This window comes from Strigops habroptila, chromosome 5 (assembly GCF_004027225.2).
Source record: "Strigops habroptila isolate Jane chromosome 5, bStrHab1.2.pri, whole genome shotgun sequence".
NCBI classification, from domain to species: domain Eukaryota; kingdom Metazoa; phylum Chordata; class Aves; order Psittaciformes; family Psittacidae; genus Strigops; species Strigops habroptila.
In genome coordinates, this window is record NC_044281.2 from 68,989,415 (window position 1) to 69,014,588 (window position 25,174).

Genomic DNA, 25,174 nt, shown 5'->3' on the forward strand with positions numbered 1-25,174 from the left:
CTTCAAGCATTCCCAACTCTGTGACAGGTGTAGAGGCAGAGCCATGAACCCATTTTCAAAGCATCCTTACCCAGACAGTAAAACCAAAGCACATGCTACAACTTACTCTGATTTCTTTCTCCCTTTCTTACTATTTGATGGCCATGTCTCTGCCAGCATGGCAAGTTCCCAGCTCCGGAGGACTACCTTATTTTAATAGTTTGTGTCCCAACACAGGCAAATGCTTCAGTGGTGTGGGGCAATCAGCACCCAGCGCTCATGGATAATGCAACCAGGGTGGAAAGAAAACAACCAAGGGTTTAAAAAAACACAGAAGCCAGTTGACAGCATTTCAGCCTCCCCTTAATACCATCACTTCGCTTAGCATTATACTATTGAAAGGTAAAAAGCAATACCCCAGGAGTGAATGTTGCAAGCCTTCAGGTCTGTGACGAGTGCAGGCGTCCCTTACACAGTACGTTCTAGGAGGGAAGCCGATCTGGAATGAGCAGGGGTTGTGCAGTAAGGTATGCAATTCTCATGCATTTGTGTGGTTGTTTTTACCTTTGCTGCCAAGACACAGTAACAATTTTATAGCTTTCCTGAAAATGGGAAAAAAAAAAAAAAAAAAAAGAAAAAAAAAGGAAAAAAAAAATCTCTACAGAGGCTCCAGTTTATGTAAAATGCTGCTGCCAGGATTTTAACTCACATGAGGCAGATGCAGATTCAGAGTGTCACTCCAGTCTTGACGGAGTTACACTGGGCTCCCCTGTTAAAGAAAAAAATCAGACTGATTTTAAAACTGCAACAGCTCTGTGCCATGTGGGACTGTATCTGCTGGAGCTCTGTCCTCTGGTAAGCTCAGAAGCTGGCCTGGCAGCTATTCCAAATACACTTACAACTGATTTATAGAGAAAGCACAGTTGGTAATCGTGTATCCTGCAGGCAAAATTCTGTCCTCATATCCACAAAGCAGTCTTAGATCATCAGCTCAGTGATAATCAGGAGGAAGAGGCTATAAGCATGTTGCTCAAGTGACACAAACTCTTTGAGTTTCTCTCAGACGCAGAGCAAGTGGTTCAAGAAAGGGTCTCGTGCTCTTTTTGGGGCTTTGCCATTATTGTCCATTCCTCAGTTGGTGACAGATTACCCCTTTCAGGGCACCCACTTTCTTTCACACCACAAAATGCCTGCACATGTCAGCGCAGGAGACTGGGGAGACTGAGTCAGGAGCTACTCTGGGAACCTGAGAAAAGAATTTTGCCCTACATCTGAAGGCACTGCCAGTGAGAGGCTCACACACTGGGTCAGTCTGACGTAGCACATCTAAATTCAATTGTGTACTTTAACACGCTTATGCTCTGATGTGCAAAGCATTGCAGGATAAACTGGTACCAAACCTACACAGAGTGCTGCACTGTACTGCAGTGCACTGGTTTGCAAGCACATGCAGTAAGACCAGACCTATGCTGCAACTTAGAGGTATGCACAGCGTAATCAGGAATAACTCTGAGATCCAATTTGCTCTAAATACAAAGCTGAATGAGTTGGAATGATGCTGCAAAAAGGATCCACAGAAGTATGCAGACCTCCTGGAAGGCTTCACTGAAAATAAATGTTTAAAGCCTGTTTTGTTTCAAAATAAATAGCTGGGGAAGGCTGTAGTGCATGTGATGGCTCTGTTTAAGCCGGAGAAAAGCCCCTCAAGTGCTGCCCGTTCTTTCCTTGTTCCTCCTTCACACACACAAAGATTTCAGATTCAGGCAGGGCAGCTTCTCGTTGAAGATGTAACCTGTTTTTTTCCAGGGCTTGTTGACGCTTCTTACAAGCCAGTCATGGATCGCAGGAGAGAAGCAGGAGCTAATGTTAAATAAACACCCCTTCTTGTGCTGCTTCAGCCATGCCACTTTTGTGAGATGTATCTGCTGTCTCAAACTGCACACCTGCAAGCAAGTTCATTTCTAGCCACTATGGGCTTGGTACTGGTAAAAGCCCTGAACTGAGAACAGTGACAACATGCTGATTTCCCATACTGCTGAGACAGCTTTGAGGAAACAGCTCCCCATCACCAGCACCTTGGTTTAGGAAGGGAAAGATGAGCTCAGGAGTTTGCTGCAATAACAACAGAAGCCCACAGATTGAGCAGCTCCTATGGGGAGAGAGGCAGGGAGAGGACTACCAAATGATAACCTGAAGTGTCATTCATCCCTGACTCTGTTTTTATCCCGTAAGTCACTCACTCTCTTTTGCTAATGTGTTCTCCTATGACATCCAAGCCTCTCCTGAAGGATATTCATACCTTCCATCAGCCAACTCCTCGCCTGCTTTCCCTCCCAGCTAGAAGCCAAAAGCAGCCCAGGGAAAAATGCTCACAGTGCCCTCGTAAACATCCCTGCATTAGCAGGGGACTTCACAGGAGCAGCTGCTTTCTGCAGTTGGTGCATTGCCTGCTCTGATCCTTTGGGTACATACCAGCTCGGCTCCTTCCCCCATGCCCTTAGTCCTGGCCACTCAGAGTTTCTTGGGAATTGAACACCTTGGTCTAACCACAGTGTTTTGGTTGGTAGATGAAACTAACTGGCTTTTGACTTTCAGGTGTTCAGATAAGATCAGCATTTCTCAAACGAGAGGTGATGACCTCCTCCAAAGGGTTGCAAAAGCTTTAACAAACATGCAATCTTCAGAAATTTTACACGCTATCTGGGTTCTCTGGAGGTCGCTCAAAGGCAGATAAGCCAAAAGGTGAACAGATAATGCAAGGAGTTTAGCCTTGTCTCTGAAGCACAGGAAATGCAGTCCGGTTACTTTGTGTTAAATCTTGAAGAAATGAAAGTAAAATAACTAGAAACAAATTATTTCAGTTTCTACTTATTCACCAGTGAGTAAGGTGTGCAAATCAGGCAGTTAGGGACATACATGGTCAGGTGAGTATAGTATCCAGATGATTATACATCTCGGGCACAACATGCATAATTAAGCTTGTGCAAATACATTTCTGAAATTACACAAACCTGACTTAAAGAGCAGGATCAAAGTGCTGCTCTGACTTGCACCACACATAAATAATGCAGGTATGTATTAGAAATACATTTATATCAATGTTGTGCTGATGAAAAGTACTTAGTTAAAGCCTTGAGGACTGAGATCCCCTTTTAAAACCATCCCCTATACAAGTATCTACGTATCTTGCCTCAACAATGTCTATCAAATAAGATCCTAGACTAGTGTCCCAAAATAGGATAAATCTATCCCCAGAGTTCTTCACTCTGTCAACATCTCCTCTGCACATAGCTGGGTATTTAGTGCCAGCTACCGCCAGGATGTCTCTGACGGTCATCCCTCCACAACCAACCAGACTGCTGACTATTTCACACAAGCACCAAATACTCATTCCCTGGCACTTCTGATCACTCAACCTCCTACTCCAGCTGAGAATCCAGAGAGAAACAGTGAGTGACCAGTCCTTGATGTGTTTTGGACACTGGACTTAATTAAAAAATAAACCCCATTGAAGCAATAATATCAATTAAACATACTAGTAGGTGTTGGGCAAGCATTTCACATACTGCCATAGTTTGAGGAAAGTTTGTCTCAGGGCCAGAGGTCTGAGGATTCCCAGAAGTAACCAGGTAGTAAAGAATGCTAACCGACCTCTATATACTGACCCCCTTTTCCAGGTACCCGCTATCTTCATAACCCATTACAGAGCAATGCCAGTTTTCATATATAATTAGAAAAGAAGAGGATTTATGTTCTAGAATACTAATGCTTCAGCTTCAGTGTTACAGGGTCAGGGGAAGTGCTGTCAGGCGCTGTCACTGAAACATAACGAAAGGGAAACAGTAACATTTCAAGCTGTGCTGCTCTCTATGTTAAAATAATTCATTACTTACACAGGAAGGAATCTGAAATGTCATGTTTAAGTTTCACACCTGGGTGTTAGCTTCCCTTCGGTTTTGACAGCAGAGTCACACTGCTCAGCTCTGACAGGAGCCCAGACTCACTCCCTGGCTTACACAGCCTGGCAGGGTGCTGCCATTTTGCACTGGAAACACAGCAGAGGATTTTCTTTTCCATGAGAACTGGAAACCCTGCGGAGGTACCTGTACTGTGGGAGCCTCTGTACTAACATGCTCAGCTGGCTTGGCAATCCCAGGAGCGCACACCTCCACTCCCCTTGCCTTGCATTTGTCTTTCCAAAGACCCATCAAGCGTTGCCTCAACTTCTGCCACAGCCGCTGCAGACATTTCACTTCACAGCATCCTCACTGGACACTCCTGTTTAAAGCCCTGAACCTGTTTGAAGCCCTGATTGCGTACAGCGCTGGTTTCAGTTTATCTCTGCCCACGTAAACACGTGCCTGCTATGTGCCTGCCTGCATGCAGGGCAATGGAGTTGTGCACGTTTGTGCTGTGCTCATCTGGGAGATCAGTGCTGTAAACAAACTGACGAAGTGGTAAACGTGCCTAATTGTAACCGCAAGAAATCCCAAATGAAACCCACGGGACAACTCATATGTTTTCAATTAGGAACGTGGTGAATCACTGACTTGCCATTTGTTTATGGACTCAGCTGAACTGTGACCATAACGTATTTGTCTACGGTCAAAACAAGTTGAAAAACAGCCAGGAACAGACCCCTGTCCTCTTGACTCTTGGGTTTTGATTTTAACCACTAGACCATAAATAAAAATGCTCTGTATTATGCAAAGCAGAGTTGCAGTATTTCAGTCTATATTTAAATTGAGTTATGATAGTACCAAACAAACAAAATGGGTAAGAGCGGTATGTTAGTATGTTTTGTTTCTTTGAATTCACTTATTTTTTAATCTGAAATGAGAAGAAACTGCTGCCATATTGATCATAATTTTTATTTACCCAAAGAAACACAGAAGTGTTCTGTGCAGGAAGACAAAGCTGAGCTGTAAACACACCTCAATATTTAATGTACCCTTTCTATTTCACTAGAAATTATGTATATGTAGCGATCTGCAAACAAGACCTTGACAAAACCTCCAGGTGCATCCCAGGATACTTTCGTATGCTTAATACACACACTGCTCTGCTGTGCTTGAACAGCCAGACCTTGCACTAAGCCTCTTGCAGCCACAGATGTTTTTGACACTAAGTCTGATAACAGGAAGCAAGGCAAGAGTCACTGATCATCAGAGGGTTGAATCTTTTGGTTCTGAGCTTCAGTGGCTCCCCAGCACCCTTTTCTGACAATGCCCAGTACAGGGTTCTGGGTGGAAACCAAGCACACACCTATAGAGAAGCACAAAGGTTCTGCAGTCCCCATCTGCAGCAGTGCCCATAAAGCATAAAGCTATGCACCCATTCTGCAGCCTAAGAGTGATGGAAAATTCCTTACCTCTAATGCTCCTGCAAACATCCCCAAGTGCACAGCACAGCTTTCAGCTCTAAAACCTCTAACCTGGAACTGTATCAGCTCCCATTCTCCCACTCTGCATGCTAAAAGGATCTGTAAAGACAGGATTTGTTGTTGCTTCAAGGACTGACACAGTATTGTATGGCCAGCTTGGCTCTGAATCGCTGGGTTGTTTTTAGTGCTGTGTTTCTACTTGTTTTAAAAACAAGTGTTGTCAAGTATCATCAGTTTTAACTCTTCCCAAAGTGGGCTTATTAGTGCTCTCATTGGTAAATTCCAGCTATTTTTAGCTTTCTGCTGCTGCACTTTGTTTGCCTTTGATGTAACAAAGATTTGGTCTGTTTGGATATGCCTCACAGGCTGGCAAAACAGAGCTTAATGTTAGAAAAATTTCTTCTGCTGAATAAAAATGCATGGCTTGAGGTAACAACAGCAGCACTGAGGTCGCATTTTGTATGTTGAGAGAAGCAATTCAGACGGGCTCTGCATTTCAAGGAAACTTCAGTTTGTCTATTTAAATAGTTGGCATAATATTCCTCTGCACTGGAATAATATTTTAAAGATGACTACACAGCCACCTGTTCTTTCATGAGAATTTTTTACTGTTTCCCTGACACAAGAAAATCTTTTTTTGTACTTAAAAAGTGGCCTTCCCAATTTACCTTTCTCAGATACAGCCCACTAGGAGTCACAATCCCATACTGGAAATATCCCTGCATTTCCATGGAAACAAACTACTGTGCCAAAATATGGGCTTAGTTCTTCAACGAAGACTTCCGAACAGGGAAGAATTAGTTGCATGGGCTTCGTGTTCAAACATAATTTGCTAACATCCTGAAATAAAAAGAAAATTACTTAAAGGTATAGTAGCCATTTATACACTGTATCTCAGGCAATATTCAGGTGTATCAGTGTCCAAACAGATTCAGCTTCTTATTTCTCTCCATATTTACTTAAGAGAGTGAGCCACAAAAGCTACATATTTGTTTAACAGTGTGTACCTGGGCTTATATGTAGCACAGGTGTCCGTGCTGTCAATAAGCCACGTACGTAAGTTCTAAACATAAGCTTTAACCATAAGTTTTTCTGTAGCGTGCTAAAATAAGGCATTCACAAAGCAATAGCACACATGTGATCTCAGAGTTAAAGCCTTCTGTAATCTCAGCTTTGGTTCCTCCTACAGAGTAAGCTTTTTGTGTCATCGCAAGGGTATTTGCAACTTAATAGTACTTCTGTTGTGGTATTAAGATTACTAGATAAGGGGATCTATTACAGTGAAAAATACCTCCACATTTCTGTCCATCTGGCAAGGACAAGAACTGGCCGTTGGTATACAAACAGCCTCCTGACCCAGCTTGGTGTTATCCTCATGTTTTCAAGAGCAAGAAAACAGAATATAGCAGCTTTTGGAACTTTCCTTACACTGTGAAGACTTGTTCTTTCAGCAGCTTCTATCTGACACTGATTCTTGAAGAATCCACAGACAGCAGATTAGCAGTTTGTCAGTCAGTGATTTACTGGGACAGAGCAAGCAACACATGCTTTCTCCACTCCTCATTCCCAATGCCAACAGTTGAGCTCTCACTGCTCCAGACCTCGGAAGAGCAGCAACACAAAGAAGGCATGGGCAGTAGCCACTCAACACTGCACTGGTATTTGAAAAAACATCCAGCTCAAAGCATACTAGGAACAATTTAGCTTCTCCATCTGCCTTTAGCTTCGAAACACTAATGGCTAAACCAGCCTCTGAAATCTGCAAAATCTGCACCTGTTAAACTGGAAACGTGCAAATGTGAAAAAGCAGACAGCAGATGTGCAATAGTCGAGGCATCTCTTGGTTTTTGTTAGAACAGTCTGAAGGCTACTGTTGTCACATCATCTACCAAATCCTTTCTCTAGGCACCATACTATTTCTGTATGACACAAAGAATTATATCATCCAGAGAACTGGGAAAGAAGCAAAACTGCTTAGTATCTCCCCAGAAGAGCCTCAAAGCCTGTAGTCCTTAAATCATGATCCAACTAAGACAAACCCTTAACCTAAGCAGGAGAGCCTCATTAGAACATTTGAATTGGAGTCCAGTACCAATAAACTGACAAGAACAGTATCTGAACAGAAGAACAAGTAATTCTTTGTAGTACATTACAAGCTCAGCAGCTTTTAAAAGCATTCAGTTCAATCTTTCATGTATAAAACTCCCACGCTTATACTTCGTTTTTCATCTATGCAATCCGGAATTTTACTATACAAGGTACAAATTCATTAGTCTCATTTCTCAGTTGCGGAAAGCAAAACACAGAAAACTGATACATCTTAGTTGCAGTAAAAATACTAGATCAATTGAAGAACCAGTTCTTAATTCAGCTGCCACCTTTTCTCCCAGATCACACGCAGCAACAATCCAACCTTACCTTCTGCTTGAGTGTATCTTTTCCAGACTCAACAGGTAAAGAAAAACATATCAAAAAATATGATGTGGTTGTGAAAAATTTCCCTCTCCTCCAAATTGCAAGGAATGCTTAGACACAAACACCTACTTGAGGAAGGGGCAAAACCTGTTTACTCATGTTGTGTAAGTAACTTTGGAGTAAGTTTGGAAAAGAGTAAAGCTGTCTTTCTCATGTTTTTTCCCATATGATGAGGAGGGAAATGCCACAGCAGAAAGCATAAGCAATTTTGCAAGAAAATCTTTGCAGTGCACCAAATCTTGGCATTAAGTTGGCAATATTTCCAGGACACAAATTATATTCCAATCATATTATGTTGTATTAATCATATTTGCACTCAATAAACCGAGTATTTTTCAAGCCTCATTTCCTCTTCTTTCTTACTGAAACAGTTTTCAGCAGCCAGTAATAATTTTATTATTGATTTCTGGAGAATGTGGAAGCAGCAGTGATTTAAGTACAGGAAATGCATTCCAAATGAAAGCATCCTGCCTACTAGTATTACATCTTATCTACCTCAGAGACAGAAGAGAAAAATTTTGGAGAAGGAAGGTAGCCACAGAGCAATCTTTTCAAGCACAATTGAGTTTGTAATTCTTACTAATTCCCTCGCCATCTGCCAATGGCCTGGTGGGAAACTACAGCCAGTTTGAGAACCCCACTGCTTTAGCCCTGCTCCTGTCAAGGGACATCTATCCATCACCTCATTGTGCAACCTGTCCCATTTAAGACCTGGTAATGCCAAGGTCTCCTGCATTACTTGGATCCAGACCTGCTAATTGCTAGTATAGCTCACACTGAGAAGGAAGCAGCCAAATAAAATGCTGTGCAAAACCATTCTTTCTTTGCTGCACTTCCAAGGGGCCTCACGAACTCTTCAGTCTCAGGTGAGCGTTGCAGTGAAGACTCTCTACCGACATACCTTTATCTTGCTTCCTGAGGTTTGCAGTAAACACAAACAGATTAAGCTGTGAATCTTTTGGATTACGTGCAACATGTTCTTTTACCACACCATGGGCAGTTTTGACACAACAAGTGAAACAGCAAGGCAGCCCAGAATTTTGACTAACTACTGATCGTTTAGCCAGTTGGGATGAATAAGACGAAATGAATCATTTGGATATAATAAAAGAAACTACTATTTAGCAAACAAAAATGCACTACAAAGAGACCCTCAAGTCTCTCTAAGTTAAGGATTTAAGCAAGAATTTAAAAAAAATCTCAGTTCTGCCCTGACAGCAAACACAGCCCATCAGTGGCATCTGCAGACCCTGGTGTAACACCTTCTCTTTCCAAAGAGCAAGAGAACCTTGGGGAATCAGCATGGGCCTTGCTCCCTGGCTGGCAGGCAGCAAGGACAGCAGCAGAGAACAAAGGGCTGCTGGGGTGACGGCTGCATAACATCACAGAAACTCGTCTTAACCCCCGCTAACAGCAAGGGCTGAAATAGCTGAAGACTTGCTTGCGTCAAGCCCTACGAGATTTTAAGCAGAACTATTTAACTATGTACACAAACCACAGCCAAACCCCGCTATTCCTTCTGCCCCTTTGACTCTCCTCCCAATAGCACCTAACTTAGAAGAAATATTCTTTTATGTACTAAGTGTAATTCACTAACACAAGCAAATCAGTAGATTTAATAGGAAGGGGACAGTCAGCTTCATACACAACACTGATTTCTGAGCCTCTAGTATTAGCGTATCCAGCATATAAACCCAGAGGGACATGGGAGTTTCCGTACATGTAGGAGATCTTACTCACCCCATAAGGATGCAACAGCAATGCTTGATGGGAAAACAAGGAATCTAAAACCTGTGAGAGTTACTTCAATTTCCTTTAATTTTATTTTGAGCTCCCAGCAGTCAAATTAATTCTAGCTGTAATCACAGTGGCTACAAATTCAACAATTTAATGTCCATAATTTCTCAGAAGAAAAGGCTAAAACCTCCAGGTTCTTTTCTTTGCTCGCTCAACCCACCCATTAACAGTATTTCTCAACCCTATGCAAGGAAAGAGATAAACACAATGAGAGAACATGGAAGTTATTAACAAAAATTCAAAGTTCAACCTAATTTTGACTTGAAAGCAAGCAAAATTGCTGTGGCAATGCTGTATCAGACAGCCTTGAATTTTTCCAATTCTGAGTTAAATGGTCCTTTAATTTAATAAGGTTAAGAAATGCTACTCTATAAAACAATGCATGAAATCATATTTTATGTGCAATGTAACATGATGATACTAAAACTGCTGTCAGTTGGCAAGCTGGCATTCTCAGGCATGCTAGTAGTAGAACACATAATAACTGCAGCATGCATGTAGTAGTTGTTACAATATACTTCAAAATGGAAATGCTACACCCCTAACAAAATTAGATTATTCTAGACAGAAAACAGTGTTATTATTGTAAGTAGATTTGTGTCCTTAAACTCAAATTACCAGAACAAAACTGTCTCAGGCTTCTGAAGTTCAAAACAAGTCAAGTGATTCTGACTTCTCAGGTACTGAACCACCTTTTAAGCAAGATTTTTGGTGCTACCAGTGGTCATTGACTTGGGAATAAGAAAGGGAGAAGTAACAATATGTTTTACTGACAACACAGCCTTCTCTTCACAAGATAGGTAATTCAAAATAATCACTCTTCTTCTGAGATGCTGAAGCGTGTATGACTGTCAGCTATAGGATGAATAGTCAGTTCATTTCTGACAGTTCATTTCATCAGTTTATTTCTGATATGAAAGTTCACGACAGAGAGTGGGAAAAGGAGGTGGCATATAGTTTTTGGCAGGGTCAATGGCTCTGACTGCCTTCAATCATTGGATATGAAGACTGTGCTTGGGATATTTTTAAACAACTTATAGAAAAGTGACTTAGCAATATATAAAAGTACAAGTGCAGAAAACTAGATGAGGAGCTGATGACACTGGAGATGCTTCTGTTCCTCCTCTTTGGTCTATTTACATGTCTTGAACAGTCTCCAAAAGGCTTCTGCTCAGCATGTACCATCTGGTATGCAGATACCATTTCCAGATGTTAAATTACAGATAAACTAGCTTTTTATATTGTTTTTTTCTTTTTTTAACCTAGACAGTATCATCTCCATGTGAAACAGTGTGTAAGGGATAAAATGCCCAGACAGAAAACATGATAGGGTCTAATGAATGCACTAAAACATACTGACGTAATACTTCATTTGCCCCACTCTTCATTGTCATTTGCAATTAATTAATATTACCATAATCACATTCTAACACTCCACTCTTTAAAGCCCCTGCAATGTATAGGTATTTTTTCTTGTATGCAACAGTTATATGTAGCAAATAATGGTCAGATAACAAAAGCCCACATTGAGAAGAAAGGATGACTCTGAGACATAAGGCAACAGACAGGGAATTTTGTGTGTTAATTTCCCAGTCAAGTGAAAAAAAAAAAAAGGAAATAGTACTTACCAGGCATAACGCTTTTCATCTGCAAAAGGCTTTCAAACCTAATTACACTCTCACACCTCCTCATAAAATGATCTGCAACTATTATCTCTGTTGTACCACGGGAAAAGTCATAGGACAGCAGCTTACCCCAGAGTGGTCCAGATTTCCAGTTTTCTGCTTGGATCACAATCCACTTCTTTTTCTGCACCATACCCTGTCACTCAACTCCCCTGAATGCATTGACTTTGCCTGCTTCACTGCAGCACTGTCATCTTCCAGCCTTGGAAGCCCCTGGTTCCCATGTCCCTGGGTACTGTTGCTTGAAACATTCACATTTTTTCCTCTCAACAAACCAAGCATCGTTTTGTGGGTAACAACACATTTGCTCTCTGTTTACAGGAACAACCAACTCTTGAGTAAAATGAACAGTCAGAGAAGTGAGGATAGTGCTGAAGCTCTCCTTCTGTCAGGATAAAAGTTAGCAACACACTTCATGCTCCATGCCAGCCCCACTGGGATCACCTGAGTCACTGGGAAATGCTGCCAGTTTGCAAAACGCACAGAAGTTGTTTTTCCTTTATGGATGTGAAACCCACAACTTTTTTTTTTTCTTTTAAGCATTTGTTCTTGAACAACTCTTTGCACTCTTTAAAGGCACTGTCACTAGTGCACCTAACAAGCACCGAAAGCACACACCTGAAGTCAGGTCCAGCACAGATTAACAACTTCAGGACTTAAAACCTGGCAGGAACTTGAAACAAATGTATAAATAAGATGTTGAACAACCAAACCTTTTATATATAACTAATGCCTCATAGATAACTGCTTAAAAGAACAAAAGCAAGTGATCTAAACTGCAATTACCTGCCACAGCCTCCAAAACTGCTCCTTGCAGCACTGTGTTGAACCATGAGCACACGGAAAACTTCTTGCCCTTTGCTTAGCCATTGATCCTGAGTCCTGTGACCCTCACACTGTTCCTAGCCACATCATTCATCTCTCATTCCTTCTCAATACAAACAGCAACTAGATGACCACAGCTGACATACCTGTTATTAGGTGTCCCTGACACTCTACCTCCCATTTGCTCAGCTTATATTCACAACAATTCTAAATTGAAATATCAAAGGTGGTATGAACTTTTTATTCACAACCTTGGAAGTGGTAATGAGAAAGAAGGCAGGGTTGTACGTGACACCCTCAGTTACAGCCTGTGTTATACTACAACTTAAGAAAGTGTAAGTGGGCTTTTTATCTCTTCCTTCCTTAAAACATATAACATCTTGCAAGTCTGATTATGCAGAAAAGAGTAACTTTACCCCCTTCTTCCTCAAAAGCTGCAGAGAACTTCCCTGTCAAGTATTTGAAAGATGGAGAAGTCATGCAAAAGAATTTTATGAAACTAAAAGGTCTTATGCAACCTCCCAAAGCCTATCTGCCATAAAGAATGGGCAAAGCTTTCTGACATAGCTTGTTCAGCTGACAGAAGACACTCCCCCTGCCTTGCCTCTTTTGAAAATGAGTCACTAATGTGCCCAACCGAGGAGTGGGAAAGAGGAAAACCTACTCAAATATGACCTTCCCAGGACACAGGAGGGCTAAAGATGTAGCCCACCATATGCACCAAGGATAAAAGAAATCACCTTGTTATTCAATGCCAAGCTTGCACTGCGGGCAGTATCAAAATATACTGGAATTTAAGGAAGCAATTAGACTTATTAAGCTTTGGTTTCCTTGACACTCATAATCACTTGAAACTGTAGTACAGCAACATGGCTTGTGATCAAATACAGCTTGCAGATATTTAAGAGAAACACCTAAAATGAAAGTGCAACGAATAGTGAACAATATATATGCTAATAGAAGAAGCACCTGCTAACTGGACTAGCCCAACCAGTAACTGGTTTTTGCTTAACAAGAGGCAATATTCGAAACTAACTCAATGACAAAAAAAAATTAAGGAGATACTCACCAGCAAGTGTATAATCCATATCAAAACCAAAGCACTTTATCTTTTCCATGGCTAAACTTCTGTTTACAAAGACCCTGTAAAGAGAAAAGAAATAAAGCCATAGAGATGAGCATTAATCATGTTTTAAGACAAACACATTCTGCCAGCTGTCAGGATCTCTGCCTCTCTTATGTAAAAATCAGAAAATATACCTGAAAATGGAGGCATGTTTCATTTTTTGCCATGAGTTCTCCTGAAGCAAAGTCATGACTTTGCAGGGTTATTCTAATTATTGCTATGCTGTCTAAAGATGTACACGCATGCATGCACACACACGGCTTTGCATGTGACCTGCAAAAATCCCTAAGAATAGAAGTGCAAGATCTCCTGAAGCAAAATTCAGAGATCGAGTGAGATGAAACTGGAAGCAGAGGACAGGAGTACAATTTGCTTGATTAAAAGAAAATATTACAAAGAAGTATCAAGAAAAAGAAAATAAAATAACATTTCTGTGAATAAACTCACAGTATTTGAGCCCTCTTTGGAACTGTATCTGGAAATTCAAAGCAAACCTGAACAGTTCAGTTTCCACATTTACACCAACAGCATTAAAAACATCTTTAAAAGCTCTAAAAAACAGCAACTGAGATAAATTTTCATCCACAAGAATGTTATTTCCATTGTGAAAATTTTTCTTTTCATTTATAACTTCCCTGCAACTCCTCAAAAACCTGCTAGTTTTAAAATTCCACTTTTACTATTAATACTTATCGCAGTAAGAATCTAAGCTGAATACACCCAGGTCCTTTTTGATGACAACATTTTAATACACCATATTAAATTTAGTTCAAGTAAATAACATGGTAAAGAAATAGGTCAAAGAATATTTTCTTGCTTCCTATTCCGACTACTACAGTAACTAAACTGCTTATGATTCCCCAGAACGTTAAACCCTATAGCAGATCTGTAATTCAACAAGACTTCTCTCCACTGTCTGTTTTATCTGAACTTCAAGAACGAGACCCAGCTGTGGGATGGAAGCCGAGCTTCCTAACACCGACCTCTGACAGAAATCCCACATACTGCTCCAGCTGTGATGCCGAGACAAAATTCTCCTGTGAGAAAAGCTGCAGAGCCTTCACCTGTATTTCAGTATGTGAAAACTCTCCAAGTATTTACTAAGTACATTGCCCTCAGCAGAGTAATTACCCTCTTAAAAACTGACATCGGCAGCACTGCTGCGTAGGAGTGGCAGTGCAGGGACATACAGCAATGGAGACGGCAAGTGCAAAGCCAAGCACTTGTACGTTCCAAAAAGCTAGAAGAAAGCACAGGGAGATCCTCCTTGGCACACACATTCTGGGCAGGTGGCCGGTACAACGTGCCCATTTAACTGCCCGTGTCAATCCGCCGCAGTTCGAATTTTAACAGCAAACTGCTAACATCAAACTATTGCACTTCTATGCAAGTCGTCTTACCTCATCTCTCACCGATGTGCTCCTTGTTTAGTTCGCAGCAGTCTGATTCATCTACTTGTCTGAATCATATTACAGAATTCCTTTAAAGCTTCTCTAGTACCAATGTAATTTTGCTTGGATCTGATTTGACTTCAGAAGATCATTATGTCTGAACCAAGCCTTAAAGTACTGTATATCTTCTTGGACAGTGTTCTAGAAAACACATCTGTGGCTAATTTAACCAGTCACTGGATATCGTTGTTGTTCCACACAAATCCACTTGGAATACAGTTTCTCTGGCAATAGTATACGTTCCCCCTAACCTTGCACACTCTCTCTGGGAGTCACAGTTTCCTGGCAAAGTGCCTGCCTTTGACAATGGGGCTTGTCACTAAGGGGCCTCAGAGGTTATAGATGACGCTCTTTTCTGATAGATTTATGTATTACCTAAACAAGACAAAGTGATGGGGAAAAAAATGGAAACTGGTAAAGAAACGCCTTTTGGAAATACGAGATGGGATCGTAAATCACTAAAATTCACTCCTGAAATGTCTGGCTTTTGAGTAGGTGGAGCAAATTATCCAAATCTGCAGTTTGAATCCGTGTTTGTCTTAACATCAAGATAACTGTGATTTACAAGAGGCCAATGCAAAATGCTATTTCGAAGTAAACACAGTCTCGCAGTTTGTATAATGAAGATGATTACATTCTGTTGCTGCTGATGCCAGGAAGCATTATTTATCAGCTAATTCAAGCACACAATTTCTGGTCTCATGTTTGTGCAATTTGTTTCTGAAAGCAGAGAGCTTTAAGAAGGAATAACGTATCTCCAGGAGACACTGGTGACACTTTTTGTCCAACCTGCAGAGTCCAGTTTTGTTCTTGCTTAACCCCCGGAGCACAGTTCTCCATCCTTCTGAAGAGGACAGAAATAGGGAGGGAAATTTAAAGAAGCTCAGAAAAGCCTTTCAAAATTGCAACATTTGGGAACAGTTTCCCAAGTGAGGACAAAAAACAAGCACTAAGACAGAGCTGGATGAGCTTATAAAAAGGGTAATACGACAGTGCCTGTGAAAGGCAAAAACAAGGGAGCTGTGACCCAGGAGATTTCTTCCAGTCCAGCCAGCCTATGTTTAGATGATGACAACACCAAAATGACCAAAAACTGTGGAAAGATCTCTAAGCCTCTGACATTTTTTTCATTGCTTGCTTTTGGAGTATTTACAAACTGAACCCTGGGACTAAAAAAAACCCAAACAGCACACGTTGATACTGAAGATCTGGAAAAGTTTACTAAAGGCAATGAAATGAACAACATCTATTAGCATATTTTTGTTCCAAAATAAGTCTTATGACTAAAACATGAAAATTACTATACCAGCCCCCTCTTGGTAACAGCTGGTGAAGATCTCTCTTTCTCCACCAAGCTGTAAATATTGCCTATGACCTAGAAACCATATGTGGCAGGGTCTAATCATGCCCCACAGTGCACAGGACCTGGCAGACTTCAAGGCTTCCTACTGACTGCTCTGACGTGGTAATTAATTCACCAACCAGTGCTGGAATGAAGCAGAGCAAATATTTCAAAAAGCTAAAGAAGGCTATTACACAACATGTACAGGACAGGAAATGAGAACACTTTAATCAATTTAAACTTGGATATGCCTTGACAGATTAAATGGCAGACTAAACAGTGGCAAAAAAAAAGGAATCAATTTCACTTCTCTTGTGAAGGCCCAGACATTGGGTTATTTTGCAGGCACTCAAAACCTCAACTTTAAATCCTGATAAAAGAAGATGCCTCCAATGGACAGTGCCCCCCGTAGACACAAGAGGCTAAGTAGATACTTAGAAATATTTACTCCCAGAAGCTGATCAGCTTAATACAGGAGGTTTACTTAAAGTAGTAAATATCTGCAGTATCCTAGAAACTGAAGATAAAAGTTGAGATTAAATCACCACGACAGTTTCTGGGAAGATCCAGGTGCTTCTCAGAAGCTGCAGACTTAGCCCATTTCAAAGCTGTTCTTAGATCCTAATCAATTGTACTCTCAGCCTGACTTGTAGGAGGTCAAATGTTGGCTGCAAAAGTGTAATGTCTTCACAGAAGACATGGTATAAAGAAATAACAAGAGTTGTTTTTAATGACTATAAAGCAAAACCAACACTAAGACCCTAAGGACCCTAACCACCTGACAGAAACAATCCTCTGGTCTCTAAAGGAAAGGATGAGATGACAAGTATTTAACAGCTCATCTAGATAAACAGAAATCAAAGAAGCTTCCAGATTACAAGCAGTTGAGATAAAGTCAGAATAAGAGGAAAACTAAAATCACCCAACGCTTTTAGTGAGTAAGTTTTGATCTAGAATAATTTTTCCACTTGCCAGAGTCAGAAAGAATCACACTTTTCCATTCCCCCGATTTTGGTGGGGCTTTTTTTTCAGAACGTATTTGTTTTAACTAGGAGCACTGGAGTTAAAAATTAAGCTGATCTAAAAATCTAACAGTTCTGGGCAGTAAGACAAATTAAACAGCAGGCATAGTATGAGAACACCCTCTCCATTCCTTGTGCTGAGAGGCAGAGGTAGGTGCCTAAATCCAACTCCCCAGCTCCACACCTGTCTGCAACCAGAGCATCTCCTTAAATAGGACATTGCCCTTCTGTCGCCTTCATAGAATCTCTTTCCTTCTGGATGAAAAAGTTTCATATTTCTGCTTTGAGGAATAGCCCTGTGAATCTCCACAGTTTCGCACTCCCTGTGCAGTGTGGGTAAAGCAGTTGGTGCTTGTGGGGAACTTGGCTGAGGGACCATATCCAGCCCCATCGGCTCCCTGAGCTAGCACAGGGCACAGCCGGGTGTGGGGAGACAGCAGCCTGGACTTGGGGTGCCTTAGCCTGGCACAGACCCACACCTTTAGAAAAATGGACTTGAGGAGCTGTTTAAGGAAAACTATGAAGCACATTTCCTCTCTAATGAGTTCTTCCTCAAAGATCAAACCCTGCAGCTTGGCCCAGCAGAAGGCTCTCGATGACAGTATTTATTTTCTTTTTGAGCTCTATGAATTGTGCTGGATAAGAGAAAAATGTGTTGTATTGCAAGGAAGAAGGAACTGCTGAACATGCATAAAGGGAGTCACAGAGCCCTGATATCCTCAACACTGCAATTCACAGTCCTTTATATTTTTACAAGAGAACTGATCTCAGTTTTGTTACTGTTCTTGTCAATCAACTCCAAGGCAGGAACCTAAATCCCAACTCTTCTCAAGTAACACAGGAGAGGAGCGAATGCATAGAGAGAGAAATGTTTTTATTTTATTTGTGCAAAATATCAGAAGTATTCTGTGCCCTGAATGAAATTTGCATTTATAATATTCTTTTAATATGACCAATAAAAGAAAATGCACAGAATGATACAACCAAGGAGGAAGTTGGCACATGGCTCACAATTCGTCATAGTGAGAAAAAGAACAATGTGAGGTGAGGTTTCTGGAACAGAGCACTTTTATAATGATTTTCCAAATGTGTCTGGAAATACCTTCAGCAAGAAGCATTCTTTGTCAGGAGAGTATGTTTCACTGGAAATTAAATAAATACAAATAAACTTGCAACAGTGCTTAAGAGCAAATACAGTGGGAACTGCTAAGCATGACCTACGTGTGTGTTTAAAGAAGACTGTGGTGGACAGTTGGGCTTGAGCCAGCCACGAAACAGGAACTAACTAGCCAGAAGGCTCAGATTCCTGCTTCCTCAAAGTTTAGGCGCTTTGATTAATCTGCACTTTGTAGACAACTTCCATGTTTAATAAGCTAGAAGAGTTAAAAAGAATTAAGAGGTACTAAGGGGAGCCTCTCATGTCCAAGTTCCCCACAGCCTCTTAAAAAAGGCTAATAATGAAATAAAAATCCCACTACTTTTATGACAACTGGATGTTCTCAGTATTAGTAGGTAGTCCCCAGAAGTTGTGTTGTTGGGGGAGATGTTTCACTCCACAACACTATTGTTCTGGTTACAGGTGACTTCTACCACCAGCAGCAAACTCAGAGGAATCCCTCACTGATCTTACTTATCTGGCGCAAATTATGTGAGCAACCTTAAAAGATACAAACATATGTCAGAATGTCTTGTCTTTGGGTGCTGGATACTCTGGTACCTGTCTTAGAGCGGATAAGAAATAAAACTACTTTAAACTACTAAACCAAATGTAATCATTCTTTTGATAAGCTTTGCCTCTTTAGGTAGGTAATGACCATTCCATATATTATTATTTATCATAACATTTTGGTGTCTTTTTTTTTTTTTTAATGTTAGGATTTCCAGAGTTCCAGTTTATTCCTTCTTCAACCAGAGGAATATTCTGACAGGTCGGTATGTTTGTAATTGTATTTAGAGATACTGTTTGGGCTCAGGATGATTTTAAGACGATGAAACAGTATCAGATAGGGGAGACAGAAGAAGGGCATCAAAATATCCTGGCCACTTCTAATAATATTTTCAAATAGTGCCCTGCAATTTCACAAGACTTAACCATCCTTGCAAAACTGTAGTGACATAAAACTGGAAAATCAGGTTAGAACTGGAACTTTAAAGTCTGATGAGGCTGTATCCAGAAACATGACTATGAGCACTTCCCTCTGAAATTCAGCAGGAATCAGATGGAAGGAGATAGCCTTGGCCATTTCTGTTTCCATTGTTTGGGTTTTCTTCCCAGGCAACAGCAAAGTGCCAAGAAGCTCACTATGGATTCCATCCCAAAATAACACCCGTCTGCTCTGCGAAACTATTAAAGCTAGGGATCATGGGACATTTTCCATGTAATTTCTTTATTATTAATTTGGCAAGTGTTCTGCTTTCTCATAAGCTCGCCCATTCTGCCGCCTTAGCACTCCCCGTCCCTCCTCTCTCCAATGTCCGAAGCACTAAAGCAAAATAAATAGAGAGCCACACGCTGCCCTCCACTACACGCATACCACCGCACGAGCCCAAGGAGGCTGCACCAAGACATATGAGGACAGATGATAGCCAGTAGTGCCTACAGAGCTACCTCATTTACACTCACATGAAAATACCACACATCTCTGATGAAAAGAGCATTTTCAGACTGGTAAAGATTTTTTTCTCATTTGCCACCTCAGTGAACTGAATTTTAAAGAGACTTTATATACAGCTACCCAAATAGATAAACAGTTTCAAACCTCATAGCCTAGTATATAACATTTCCACCTGCTAGCAATTGCTGATTATCCAGTACCAAAACTAAAACTAAATTATCAGTGAATAGCCCAGAGTTTCAAAATTTGAACAAACTAAAAAACATCTTTAATCCTCGAAATCAAGACAACCAATTGGTAATCCTTTTGCTTTGTCATTATTAAAGTATATACCTTTTTTTTTCACCCAGGATCTCATTAAATCGCTTAACTCAGATTACCACCATAAGATGCTCTGAAAGGAAACTGAAGCACAAAACTATGAACCAACTTATTCAATACTCTATGACCGGTCAGCAGGAGAATTAGGATTAGGAATCATGATGCCACATCCCCTGCACTAGCCAGTAAACAACAGAGCAAGAAAACAAAACTAAAACAACAACAGAAACCCCACGTTCAGGATGAGAAGTCTCAAATTACTCTGATACAAAATGGTAAAACCATCCCAAAGTCTGTATGTTTAACAAAAACGCCATTTCAGCCTTACTGCCCTGTTTAACCAAAACCAGAAAAAATAAATAAAAATGCAAATACCTGTTTCCTGGATCTTGGTAACTGTCAGTAACAAGAGTGGATGGAACACCAACTTTTTCCATTATTTGCTTTAACTAGATGTGGTTGCTATTTAAACCCTAAAGAGCTATGTGAGATAATCCAGAGAGTGCCTAGAAGTGCTCACTCCAAGTTAAAAAATAGACACTAGGGCAATTTGGTGGCTCAGAGTCAACCTAGTTCTTGCCTAATTACAATCACGTTAAATGACAGTACTCCTCCAGAACAAATGATCTAGTGATTGTCCTCTACCCGGAAAAGTCAACAAGCAGTGCATGAGGGAGGTGGCCTCACAACCACACACACTAAGGAAAAGCCACCTAACAACTACACATCCATTTTATTTCCGAATTCAAATGTATGCTGCCAATAGCATAGTATTGCAGTATCCTCTTACCAGTGACCTCTGCTAGAGAATGAATAACATCTAGCTTGTATATTAATTCATCTCTAGACCTCACCTCCAACAGGCGCCAACAATGTTGTATAACGAGGTTCATGGCCGACAGTAACACTACCTAACCGAAAGTCTTAGTTAAAGTCATCAGAAATACCCTGAAGATAAATCCCCGCCACTTCTCCTCCCCTACAGATTTTTCTGATTCTTGATGCTGCTTTTACAGCCTCTCTGCAGCACAGTATACATGTTCACATTCACAAGGTTTGCTTACTTCATCAGTAACCTCCATACTCTTAATTTCTTAGGCAGGTATACAAGCTGATCCAAGCACCAAGCAAAACTTTCTGGAGGAAAATAGCTATGAGAGAAAAACAGCTATAAATATTTGATTTTAAACATTCTTGCCTATGGCATTTAGACACAATTATGATATAGTCATCATACTCTGAGTCAGTATGCATTACACCAGTTAAACCAGTCTCAGCTGGGATTACTGCCAACAATGTTATATGTTGAACATCCATCCATCAAGTATGATACAATAAGAAGTGCTACACCTGAAAAAACACATTCCTAGTACGAACAACCACAGTAAAATATGACTATTAGAGTCGCATCTTCAGAGGTAATTTTTTTAATACAGTTTTTTGGAAGTTTCATGCCCACGAGAACATTATTTTTGTTTTTTAAGGTAAATAATTTTGCTTATATTGGAAACTTCTCCCCTTATTTTATGCTGCTTTAAAATTTACAATTCAAGCATATCAAATCTGGCATAGTTCGTGAGAACCAGAAAGTTAAAACAATTGGTGTAGGTACCTCCACAGATACTTAGGTAAGCATGAAGTAAGCAAACAATGAAACAAGTTTTTACAATTCCACACTTCAGAAAACCATGCATTACTAGCAGCATTTAGAAAATCCTAATGAATAACTTTGAGCTCAACATTGCTATCAAAAGACAGCCCCAATTATGCTCATCTGTAAATGCTGCCAAGCTCCTCCAGCCTTCCAGGACTGGGTCCATAAAATCATCGGGACCAGCTTTAAGGTAAAACCAAAAAATAATGGTTTTAAATTCAGTGTTCTTTTTCATTGTTTTTGTTTCTAAGTCACTTTAGATTCATGTTTTCAAGGGTTTTTCCTTTAGCTGCTAGAGTAGGAATAAAAAGAGACAGAAGAAATGAGAGAGACTGGAAGAGAAAGAAAAAGGAAGAGAAAGAAAAAGGAAGAGAAAGAAAAGAATCTTCACAGTGAATGCCTTGTTTTTCACATTTCTCTTTTCATAAAATTTATAGTGCTTTAGCAATATCCAAGAGTCAGAGCATACTTGGACCTCACTGAAACAAATTTACAACCTAGAACTGATGGCTGTGACCAGCACACATTTTCCACATCTGAACAATTGTTATAATACAAAAAGTATAATATTAAACAATAAGGGTGAAAAACCTCAGTCCTTCTCTATCCTTAAATCTTAAAGTCCTTCCTTGAGTCTGCACTTACCTTTTAAGTAACATCACATCTGTTAACATTGAGATCACAAAAAACACCAGAAATAGAAATCTGACAACACTGCCTCTGGAATGAGGTTGTTTCAGATTCTTACAATACTAGATTATCAAAATAACTCCCATGAAACTGGTACACCAAAGCCATTAATAGCACAGATTTATACTACAGTCTTGCCATTGGGTTCTCTCATTCTCTCCCATTCCCTCCTCTCTCTCATTCCCTCCCTCTCTCTCTTTTTAAAACAGGATAGTAGTTTCAAAAAAAAAAAATGTGTCTCCCTCTAATGTATTTCCAGTGTCATGCTTTCCACGAAAATCTGAAGTGCTAGCAACATTTCTGCTCAGTATGTTTTGAATAAGACATTTCTAGATTCTAAAAAAGGGCACTTAAACTGTAACACAGACTAATTTTGGACTACCAATCCCAGCTCCTACGGGGAAACCCTCCTTTGTATGAGTAAACTCTCATCTTCCATAGGGAAATTCTTCTAAATTCTAAATTTAAAATTCTAAAGACTTCTTACATGAGCAAGGTAAATATGATGAGGACTTGAATGTGTGTGCTCTTAAGGATAAGTACTGCGTCCTTTGGATCTTGTACAACACTTAGCAGACTGTCAGCACCTAACCATAACAAATGTTGAGGAAATACTTAAGGAAAAAAAAAAGGCCTTACTCTGACTTTATTTCCATCAGTCTACATCAGGAGTAACAAAACTAAAATAATATGTAAAATTATGACACAAAGGTAAACCTGTCATCGACTTCAACATGGTGAAGATTTTGCCAGGGAATGGTATAAAATCCCTCTTTTTTTACATGATATACATAGTGACATTCATTAGACGTTTCTATGTCTGACAAACCACCTGACACAGAGAGACTCAAATATTGCCATCACATAAGACATGTGTCCAAACATATTCACTGGAAATTGGAAAGCTTCAGAAATTCATCACAGGATCCATTACTTACCCTCAGACATTGCACCTTGCACACCTGGCCTATCATATGATGGTAAGGTGGTTTTCTCAAATTATATTCCATTTGGAGAATCAAAAGATATCTAACACTTCCAAGCACTTCCTCAGAAATACCACCGTATATGAATCACAAATGCAATGTGGCATTTAAGCATGAGGTTGGGAAGCTTGACTTCTTTTTCTGTTTCTATATCAGACATATGTCTCCCCAACTCCTGCTGAACATACTCTGATAATCATACTGCATGACTTCCCAAATTAAACAAGCTAAACTTTGAAGATACACCTCCCACAAACAGAATACTGACAATTACTCGATGCTGTTGTTTTTAACTCCGTAACAGTCCAGACATCTGATAAGGATACAGACTGCATCCATCTTTTATGCTCTATACCTGGAATGTTGGGAGCTGTGGGCTAAATTCTTGGCTCAACCAAACCTCCAATGGGATCTTGCGAAAACAATTTAGTGTCTGTACTTTGACTCCCAAACCATAAGGGTGATAACATTTCCTTTATTCTGTACTCTATCTTGTTTATTTACACTGTAGTTGTTTTACAGCAAAGATGGGTTTAAGCACACCTACCGCAGAAAGGAGGCTGAGATCCTGCCTAGTGATTCTACATGCTCCTGTGGTGCACACAATTTAGCATACTAGACATAATTCTCAAACACTTTATTTCTGATTCCATTTGATTTCTTCCTTATTTGTACTTGTGCATTCCAGTGTCTAAGGCTATGCCCTCCCAGTATGCAATCCAACAATCACTGTAACAGTTCTGCTGCTGAGTATTTCTTGACTTGAAAGCTTCTAACTTTCAAGTCAAGAAATAATCAACAAAATCTAACTTGGATTAATCTTTCATTAAGAAAGCTTTAGGAAAGCACATCCTCACTCGCCCTAGTACATGTACCTCAAGTCCACTGTTTGTAAATTCCTGCAGGCCAATATTGTGCTATCTTCTAAGTTCCCTTCTACTAACACTTCTGCAAGGAAAGTAAGAATGACCTTTCTGGTTTATCAACAAGCAAAACCCAAGAAATGTGGTTTTTATGCTTAGGTTGTTTCCCTCTGTCTCAGCACTTTAGTGTTGGGGTTACATGAACGACTTACCGGTGATAGGCTTCCCGCCGGTACTTTTTCAGGGCATGCCCATCCATGTTTGCAGGGAGATCGGCTGCATTCTGGAGTCGGTCGCTCCATGAGGTTGTCATCTTCAAATGCTTATTTATTTCTGAAAGAGACAGAAAAGAAAAGCTTGCTTAAGCTCAAGGTTTGTTTCACCAGAAAGTTGTCTGTTTCCTGGTACGAAAAGACGCAATGCCACTCAGGAAGTCTTGCAAGGCACCCGGTGGAATGATCTGAGTTTGCACGTCAAGTAAGATACTTTTCTCCAAGACATTTGATGAGATAGGGTGTTAAAACAAAGAGCTGGGAAGGCTTTTCCACATGGCTGGAACTGCAAAGACACTCCTATCCATTGTGGTGAAAATGCACTTAGAAATAGAGACCTTGTTTTCATTGCTGAAAAGGGGTAATTTTTGATCCTAGATTTACTAACATGCACTAGCTCAAGGTGAAACCCTACCCTTTATACACGAGAAAAATTAGCCAGGGCAAACCCCAAAAACCCCAGTGGGACTGACCTTGCCACTTTTACCACACAGTAAAAATAGAGCCTTGTCCCTGGCCAGCTGATGTCTAAGAAAGACAAAACTCCTAACTGATGCTAAATTAGCAGAAGCAATTGGAAAGAAAGTAGAAAGATGATCCTTTGTCCTCTGCAGGTCAGCCACATTAAAACAGAGCAAGAACACACTGCAAACCTGTAACACCAGCAGTGCAATCACTAGCAGATTCA

The 25,174-nt window shown here is 40.4% G+C and overlaps 1 protein-coding gene across 3 annotated transcripts in view; it reads right to left on the reverse strand.

The window, feature by feature from the left end:
- Positions 1-25,174, reverse strand: part of NT5C2 (5'-nucleotidase, cytosolic II) — a 67,829-nt gene that overhangs the window by 17,161 nt on the left and 25,494 nt on the right. For 2 of the 3 annotated variants that reach the window (XM_030487942.1, XM_030487943.1), the window contains exons 2-3: positions 24,427-24,547; positions 13,214-13,287 (exon numbers count right to left, since the gene is read on the reverse strand). In XM_030487942.1, the coding sequence (XP_030343802.1) occupies positions 13,214-13,287; positions 24,427-24,547 (195 nt within the window). Of the gene's footprint in view, positions 1-13,213; positions 13,288-24,426; positions 24,548-25,174 lie in introns of those variants that run through there. The other variant, XM_030487944.1, reaches the window with a different exon arrangement.